At 41.7% G+C, this 10,000-nt stretch overlaps 1 protein-coding gene across 1 annotated transcript in view; it reads left to right on the top strand.

Moving 5' to 3' along the window:
• LOC129856014 (CUB and sushi domain-containing protein 3-like) overlaps positions 1-10,000 on the top strand; it is a 749,171-nt gene that overhangs the window by 180,565 nt on the left and 558,606 nt on the right. The window contains exons 24-26 of the mRNA XM_055924143.1: positions 36-162; positions 1,771-1,973; positions 4,376-4,567. Coding sequence (XP_055780118.1) covers positions 36-162; positions 1,771-1,973; positions 4,376-4,567 — 522 coding nt within the window. The remainder of the gene's footprint in view (positions 1-35; positions 163-1,770; positions 1,974-4,375; positions 4,568-10,000) is intronic.

The following is a 10,000-nucleotide window of genomic DNA, read 5'->3' as shown; positions in this document are numbered from 1 at the left end:
TTTTGGTGTGTGTGTGTTTCTGTGTGTGTCTGCAGCGGAGTGTGGCGGGAGGTTCAAAGGTGAGTCTACAGGGCGCATCCTGTCTCCTGGGTATCCCTTTCCTTACGACAACAACCTGCGCTGTACCTGGACCATCACTGTCAACTCTGGCAACATCGTCAGGTAGCTACTTTCAAATATACAATTGGAATCGGATATTAACTTTGTACCACAAAATTAATAGGCAAAATGGGATACCCTTGTCTGGTACCATACGGAACAATTTCTATATTAATGTATTACAAAACAGTCCTGCTGTTGTTTCAGATAACATCTTGTCCTAATATTTACTTACTTTTATCATTCAATTATGATTCATAATGCAGAGTTTGGTAATTGCCTTTGGAGGTATGTACGCATCGGAGTTTCCCTTAGCCGCTAATGGCCGGCTTTTGACCGATTAAAAAAAAAAATGAAAAGCCAATAAATAAAGTTGTTGAAAGTCAAATTCAAAAAACAATCCCATTTCAAAACAATGCTTTTTATTCATTGTTTAGAATATCATTCGATGGAAATACATTTGACCGCCATACTTATCGGTCTATAGGTTCATTTGCAACATTTTGTATAATTAAATTGGGGCGTGTGGGTATTGTCGTTAGTCATCATGTATCTCATTTATCACATGAGCACAGCATACAGAGCCTGTTTTGAGTTGAATATCACTTGTCAGACAGCTCCAGGTCCTGCAGCTCCTCGGCTCGTTGCTCCTGGCAATATCCGACCATAGAAACGCACAGACAGTTATTTTATAAAGATTTCCTCAAATGCCATTGAAACCAACATTTCTCTCCTTGTTCTATTGGTTTTTGTTTAAGCGTTCTTTCATTTGTCCAGAAGTCAAAGGCACAATCCTAGTCATATTAGCAACCCATCTTAGTTGATACATCTTTAGCTCCCCCCTCCTCTTGCTAAGTTTCTAACTGAGATCTCGGTCACATTTGAAACCGTTCACATCAGGGTGCATTGTATAGAATGGTGTTTTCCTACGAATTGCATTTTTGGGAAAATGTTTGAAAGTGATGTTTTATTGGGCAGCTTCATTACAGGAAGTTACAAGTTCTATGAAGATGAATTACCATAATCTAAATATGATTTCTGTCATTCTGAGTACCGTGTGGTGGACACCCTAATGGGTTAGGCAAACCAAATGGTTATGGGTCAGGTCATTTACTAAAAATGGCCGGTAAATTAAAAACTTCCCAGTCACCTTGTCCGGCGGCACATTTTGCATAACGAAAACCCTGGTACTCATCTACCTTTTTTTACCATGAAATGAGGCATGGTAGAGGAAATGAGGCATGAGGCATCCTTGTCTGTTACCTCACATTTCAGTGCATTATAAAACATAGCCTTCTGCATTTCCAGATATTGTTAATACTTTGTCAGAACCATGTAATTAAAGTACACAGTTGGTGACTGCCTGTGGAGGTACTGTAGCTTCTCTAATCATTTCGGTAGCTGCCTGACTGTGGAGTTGGTTTGTCTAATCGGATCCCGGCCCTTCCCAACTAGCCCTCCAGTTCCTGGCACCAGTCAAAGGGAGGATGTGAATAGTTTTCAGATGGTTTGTCCTTCCAGACACTTGGTGACAGAGTAAACAGAAAATGCACACAACCTCAAGCGAATACAGATATAATATGAATATTTTATGATTTGAAATTGGTGTTGTCTTGGCCAAAATCTGGACTTGTTTTTTAAATCCGATTTTAAAATCCCATCCTCCCTAAGCCTCCAGTTCCTGGCGTTCGACACAGAGGCATCTCACGACATCCTGGAGGTTTGGGACGGACCAGCAGAAAATGAGATGTCTCTGAGGGAGGTGTCTGGCTCCCTGCTCCCCGAGGGGATACACAGCACCCTCAACGTAGTCACCGTTCAGTTCCAGACCGACTTCTACATCACCAAGTCTGGCTTCGCCATCGACTTCTCAAGTGAGTGATTCAAGAAAACACCTGTCTGTTTCTGACAAGAAAGAACAGCATTTATTTATTCTATTTACCTTCAACTCTGTAATATTTGGTCTCATGTGAACTGGGAAGCTAACTGGTCTCATATGAACTGGGAAGCTAACTGGTCTCATATGAACTGGGAAGCTAACTGGTCTGAACTGGGAAGCTAACTGGTTTCATAGGAACTGGGAAGCTAACTGGTCTCATATGAACTGGGAAGCTAACTGGTCTCATATGAACTGGGAAGCTAACTGGTCTCATATGAACTGGGAAGCTAACTGGTCTCATATGAACTGGGAAGCTAACTGGTCTCATATGAACTGGGAAGCTAACTGGTCTCATATGAACTGGGAAGCTAACTGGTCTCATATGAACTGGGAAGCTAACTGGTCTCATATGAACTGGGATGCTAACTGGTCTCATATGAACTGGGAAGCTAACTGGTCTCATGTGAACTGGGAAGCTAACTGGTCTCATATGAACTGGGAAGCTAACTGGTCTCATATGAACTGGGAAGCTAAATGGTCTCATATGAACTGGGAAGCTAACTGGTTTCATGTGAACTGGGAAGCTAACTGGTCTCATGTGAACTGGGAAGCTAACTGGTCTCATATGAACTGGGAAGCTAACTGGTCTCATATGAACTGGGAAGCTAACTGGTCTGAACTAGGAAGCTAACTGGTCTCATGTGAACTGGGAAGCTAACTGGTCTCATATGAACTGGGAAGCTAACTGGTCTGAACTAGGAAGCTAACTGGTCTCATGTGAACTGGGAAGCTAACTGGTCTCATATGAACTGGGAAGCTAACTGGTCTCATATGAACTGGGAAGCTAACTGGTCTCATGTGAACTGGGAAGCTAACTGGTCTCATATGAACTGGGAAGCTAACTGGTCTCATGTGAACTGGGAAGCTAACTGGTCTCATATGAACTGGGAAGCTAACTGGTCTCATATGAACTGGGAAGCTAACTGGTCTCATATGAACTGGGAAGCTAACTGGTCTCATATGAACTGGGAAGCTAACTGGTCTCATATGAACTGGGAAGCTAACTGGTCTCATATGAACTGGGAAGCTAACTGGTCTCATATGAACTGGGAACCTAACTGGTCTGAACTGGGAAACTAACTGGTCTCATATGAACTGGGAAGCTAACTGGTCTCATATGAACTGGGAAGCTAACTGGTCTGAACTAGGAAGCTAACTGGTCTCATGTGAACTGGGAAGCTAACTGGTCTCATATGAACTGGGAAGCTAACTGGGAAGCTAACTGGTCTCATGTGAACTGGGAAGCTAACTGGTGTCATATGAACTGGGAAGCTAACTGGTCTCATATGAACTGGGAAGCTAACTGGTCTCATATGAACTGGGAAGCTAACTGGTCTGAACTGGGAAGCTAACTGGTTTCATAGGAACTGGGAAGCTAACTGGTCTCATATGAACTGGGAAGCTAACTGGTCTCATATGAACTGGGAAGCTAACTGGTCTCATATGAACTGGGAAGCTAACTGGTCTCATATGAACTGGGAAGCTAACTGGTCTCATATGAACTGGGAAGCTAACTGGTCTCATATGAACTGGGAAGCTAACTGGTCTCATATGAACTGGGAAGCTAACTGGTCTCATATGAACTGGGAAGCTAACTGGTCTCATATGAACTGGGAAGCTAACTGGTCTCATATGTCTGCTGTGTTCTTCAGCTATTGTGTAATGTCATGTCTGCTGTCTCCTTCAGCTGTTGTATAATATCATGTCTGCTGTGTTCTCCAGCTGTTGTATAATGTCATGTCTGCTGTGTCCTTCAGCTGTTGTATAATGTCATGTCTGCTGTGTCCTTCAGCTGTTGTATAATGTCATGTCTGCTGTGTGTCTCCAGCTGTTGTATAATGTCATGTCTGCTGTGTTCTCCAGCTGTTGTATAATGTCATGTCTGCTGTGTCCTTCAGCTGTTGTATAATGTCATGTCTGCTGTGTTCTCCAGCTGTTGTATAATGTCATGTCTGCTGTGTGTCTCCAGCTGTTGTATAATGTCATGTCTGCTGTGTTCTCCAGCTGTTGTATAATGGCATGTCTGCTGTGTCCTTCAGCTGTTGTATAATGGCATGTCGGCTGTGTCCTCCAGTCTGCTGTGTTCTCCAGCTGTTGTATAATGTCATGTCTGCTGTGTCCTTCAGCTGTTGTATAATGTCATGTCTGCTGTGTCCTTCAGCTGTTGTATAATGGAATGTCTGCTGTGTTCTCCAGCTGTTGTATAATGTCATGTCTGCTGTGTCCTTCAGCTGTTGTATAATGTCATGTCTGCTGTGTCCTTCAGCTGTTGTATAATGGCATGTCTGCTGTGTCCTTCAGCTGTTGTATAATGTCATGTCTGCTGTGTGTCTCCAGGTTCGGTGGCGACAGCCTGCAGAGATCCAGGCATGCCTATGAACGGCAGTCGTAACGGAGAGGGGAGAGAACCAGATGATACTGTGACCTTTTCCTGTGATCCAGGATATGAGCTGCAGGGAGAGAGCAAGATCACCTGCATCCAGGTGGACAACAGATACTACTGGCAGCCCAGCCCTCCCAGCTGCATTGGTGAGGAGTTACTACTGTACTATACTGATCTATACTATACTGATCTATACTAAACTGTACTGTACTGTACTGATCTATACTATACTGTACTGTACTGATCTATACTATACTGATCTATACTATACTGTACTGATCTATACTATACTGATCTATACTATACTGATCTATACTATACTGTACTGTACTGATCTATACTATACTGATCTATACTATACTGATCTATACTATACTGATCTATACTATACTGTACTATACTATACTGATCTATACTATACTGTACTGTACTGTACTGATCTATACTATACTATACTATACTGTACTGTACTGTACTGTACTGTACTGTACTGTACTGATCTATACTATACTGATCGATACTATACTGTATTGATCTATACTATACTGTACTGTACTGTACTGATCTATACTATACTATACTATACTGTGCTGTTCTATACTATACTGTGCTGTTCTATACTATACTGTACTGTACTGATCTATACTATACTATACTGTACTGTACTGATCTATACTATACTATACTATACTGTACTGTACTGTACTGATCTATATTATACTGTGCTGTTCTATACTATACTGTACTGTACTGTACTTATCTATACCCTACTGTACTGTGCTGTATATTATACTGTGCTGTTCTATACTATACTATACTGTACTGTATATTATACTGTGCTGTTCTATACTATACTGTACTATACTGTACTTATCTATACCCTACTGTACTGTACTGTGCTGTACTGTACTATGCTATACTTATATATACTATACCATACTGTACTGTACTATAATATACTATACTATACCATACTATAGTATACTATACTACTGGCAGACCATCCCTCCCAGCTGTATTGGTGGGGCTTTACATTAAATATAACTGGTTCATCAGCCCTCCCAGCTGTATTGGTGGGGCTTTACATTAAATATAACTGGTTCATCAGCCCTCCCAGCTGTATTGGTGGGGCTTTACATTAAATATAACCGGTTCATCAGCCCTCCCAGCTGTATTGGTGTTGCTTTACATTAAATATAACTGGTTCATCAGCCCTCCCAGCTGTATTGGTGGGGCTTTACATTAAATATAACTGGTTCATCAGCCCCCCCAGCTGTATTGGTGGGGCTGTACATTAAATATAACCGGTTCATCAGCCTTCCCAGCTGTATTGGTACGGCTTTACATTAAATATAACTGGTTCATCAGCCCTCCCAGCTGTATTGGTGGGGCTTTACATTAAATATAACTGGTTCATCAGCCTCCCAGCTGTATTGGTGAGGCTGTACATTAAATATAACTGGTTAATCAGCCCTCCCAGCTGTATTGGTGAGGCTTTACATTAAATATAACTGGTTCATTAGCCCCCCAGCTGTATTGGTGAGGCTTTACATTAAATATAACTGGCTAATCAGCCCTCCCAGCTGTATTGGTGGGGCTGTACATTAAATATAACTGGTTAATCAGCCCTCCCAGCTGTATTGGTGAGGCTTTACATTAAATATATCTGGTTCATCAGCCCTCCCAGCTGTATTGGTGGGGCTTTACATTAAATATAACTGGTTCATCAGCCCTCCCAGCTGTATTGGTGGGGCTTTACATTAAATATAACTGTTTCATCAGCCCTCCCAGCTGTATTGGTGGGGCTTTACATTAAATATAACTGGTTAATCAGCCCTCCCAGCTGTATTGGTGGGGCTTTACATTAAATATAACTGGTTCATCAGCCCTCCCAGCTGTATTGGTGGGGCTTTACATTAAATATAACTGGTTTATCAGCCCTCCCAGCTGTATTGGTGGGGCTTTACATTAAATATAACTGGTTCATCAGCCTTCCCAGCTGTATTGGTGGGGCTTTACATTAAATATAACTGGTTCATCAGCCCTCCCATCTGTATTGGTGGGGCTTTACATTAAATATAACTGGTTCATCAGCCCTCCCAGCTGTATTGGTGGGGCTTTACATTAAATATAACTGGTTCATCAGCCCTCCCAGCTGTATTGGTGGGACTTTACATTAAATATAACTGGTTAATCAGCCCTCCCAGCTGTATTGGTGGGGCTGTGCATTAAATATAACTGGTTCATCAGCCCTCCCAGCTGTATTGGTGGGGCTGTACATTAAATATAACTGGTTCATCAGCCCTCCCAGCTGTATTGGTGGGGCTTTACATTAAATATAACTGGTTAATAAGCCCTCCCAGCTGTATTGGTGGGGCTTTACATTAAATATAACTGGTTCATCAGCCCTCCCAGCTGTATTGGTGGGGCTTTACATTAAATATAACCGGTTCATCAGCCCTCCCAGCTGTATTGGTGGGGCTGTATATTAAATATACCTGGTTCATCAGCCCTCCCAGCTGTATTGGTGGGGCTGTACATTAAATATAACTGGTTAATCAGCCCTCCCAGCTGTATTGGTGAGGCTTTACATTAAATATAACTGGTTCATCAGCCCTCCCAGCTGTATTGGTGGGGCTTTACATTAAATATAACCGGTTAATCAGCCCTCCCAGCTGTATTGGTGGGGCTGTACATTAAATATAACTGGTTCATCAGCCCTCCCAGCTGTATTGGTGGGGCTTTACATTAAATATACCTGGTTCATCAGCCCTCCCAGCTGTATTGGTGGAGCTTTACATTAAATATAACTGGTTCATCAGCCCTCCCAGCTGTATTAGTGAGGCTTTACATTAAATATAACTGGTTCATCAGCCCTCCCAGCTGTATTGGTGGGGCTTTACATTAAACGCTACAAGGAGTATAACTTTGGTTGTTCTGTTTGCATCGGCAGAGGTTTCATAGACAGACTCCCATGAATTGAACGAGGGGTTATTCTGTTAAACACCGCAACGAGAGTTATTCTGTCCTCAGGCTGTATCAGCGAGCCTTTAAATGCCAGGTCTTCCTTGTAAAAGAGGTCTTCTGACCTCACTGGGACTTCCTGGATAAATAAAGGATAAATCCTATAAAAACATTGATGATAAAAGATATATATATATATATATGTGTTACTACTAAGAATATAACTGTGTTCAATCTGCGCAACTTACTGCAATAGTGGGGCTTTAAATGGTCCTTTTTCAACCCAGTTTTGGTGAATCCCCCGAGGATTGGATTGAGAAAGGCTGTTGCTAATGAAACACTACTGGGGATATAACAGGGGTCAGTCTGTATTAACGGGGTCAAGGGTCAGTCTGTATTAATGAAACACTACTGGGGATATAACAGGGGTCAGTCTGTATTAATGAAACACTACTGGGGATATAACAGGGGTCAGTCTGTATTAATGAAACACTACTGGGGATATAACAGGGGTCAGTCTGTATTAATGAAACACTACTGGGGATATAACAGGGGTCAGTCTGTTTTAATGGGTTCAGGGGTCAGTCTGTATTAATGAAACACTACTGGGGATATAACAGGAGTCAGTCTGTATTAATGAAACACTACTGGGGATATAACAGGGGTCAGTCTGTTTTAATGGGTTCAGGGGTCAGTCTGTATTAATGAAACACTACTGGGGATATAACAGGAGTCAGTCTGTATTAATGAAACACTACTGGGGATATAACAGGGGTCAGTCTGTATTAATGAAACACTACTGGGGATATAACAGGGGTCAGTCTGTATTAATGAAACACTACTGGGGATATAACAGGGGTCAGTCTGTTTTAATGGGTTCAGGGGTCAGTCTGTATTAATGAAACACTACTGGGGATATAACAGGAGTCAGTCTGTATTAATGAAACACTACTGGGGATATAACAGGGGTCAGTCTGTATTAATGAAACACTACTGGGGATATAACAGGGGTCAGTCTGTATTAATGAAACACTACTGGGGATATAACAGGGGTCAGTCTGTTTTAATGGGTTCAGGGGTCAGTCTGTATTAATGAAACACTACTGGGGATATAACAGGAGTCAGTCTGTATTAATGAAACACTACTGGGGATATAACAGGGGTCAGTCTGTATTAATGAAACACTACTGGGGATATAACAGGGGTCAGTCTGTATTAATGAAACACTACTGGGGATATAACAGGGGTCAGTCTGTTTTAATGGGTTCAGGGGTCAGTCTGTATTAATGAAACACTACTGGGGATATAACAGGAGTCAGTCTGTATTAATGAAACACTACTGGGGATATAACAGGGGTCAGTCTGTATTAATGAAACACTACTGGGGATATAACAGGAGTCAGTCTGTATTAATGAAACACTACTGGGGATATAACAGGGGTCAGTCTGTATTAATGAAACACTACTGGGGATATAACAGGGGTCAGTCTGTTTTAATGGGTTCAGGGGTCAGTCTGTATTAATGAAACACTACTGGGGATATAACAGGAGTCAGTCTGTATTAATGAAACACTACTGGGGATATAACAGGGGTCAGTCTGTATTAATGAAACACTACTGGGGATATAACAGGGGTCAGTCTGTATTAATGAAACACTACTGGGGATATAACAGGGGTCAGTCTGTTTTAATGGGTTCAGGGGTCAGTCTGTATTAATGAAACACTACTGGGGATATAACAGGAGTCAGTCTGTATTAATGAAACACTACTGGGGATATAACAGGGGTCAGTCTGTTTTAATGGGTTCAGGGGTCAGTCTGTATTAATGAAACACTACTGGGGATATAACAGGAGTCAGTCTGTATTAATGAAACACTACTGGGGATATAACAGGGGTCAGTCTGTATTAATGAAACACTACTGGGGATATAACAGGGGTCAGTCTGTTTTAATGGGTTCAGGGGTCAGTCTGTATTAATGAAACACTACTGGGGATATAACAGGAGTCAGTCTGTATTAATGAAACACTACTGGGGATATAACAGGGGTCAGTCTGTTTTAATGGGTTCAGGGGTCAGTCTGTATTAATGAAACACTACTGGGGATATAACAGGGGTCAGTCTGTATTAATGAAACACTACTGGGGATATAACAGGGGTCAGTCTGTATTAATGAAACACTACTGGGGATATAACAGGGGTCAGTCTGTATTAATGAAACACTACTGGGGATATAACAGGGGTCAGTCTGTATTAATGAAACACTACTGGGGATATAACAGGAGTCAGTCTGTATTAATGAAACACTACTGGGGATATAACAGAGGTCAGTCTGTATTAATGGGTTCAGGGGTCAGTCTGTATTAATGAAACACTACTGGGGATATAACAGGGGTCAGTCTGTATTAATGGAACACTACTGGGGATATAACAGGAGTCAGTCTGTATTAATGAAACACTACTGGGGATATAACAGGAGTCAGTCTGTATTAATGAAACACTACTGGGGATATAACAGGGGTCAGTCTGTATTAATGGGGTCAGGAGTTAGTCTGTATTAATGAAACACTACTGGGGATATAACAGGAGTCAGTCTGTATTAATGAAACACTACT

The sequence above is a fragment of the Salvelinus fontinalis genome, chromosome 5 (assembly GCF_029448725.1).
Source record: "Salvelinus fontinalis isolate EN_2023a chromosome 5, ASM2944872v1, whole genome shotgun sequence".
Lineage (NCBI taxonomy): Eukaryota > Metazoa > Chordata > Actinopteri > Salmoniformes > Salmonidae > Salvelinus > Salvelinus fontinalis.
This window is presented reverse-complemented; position numbering and strand designations above follow the sequence as displayed.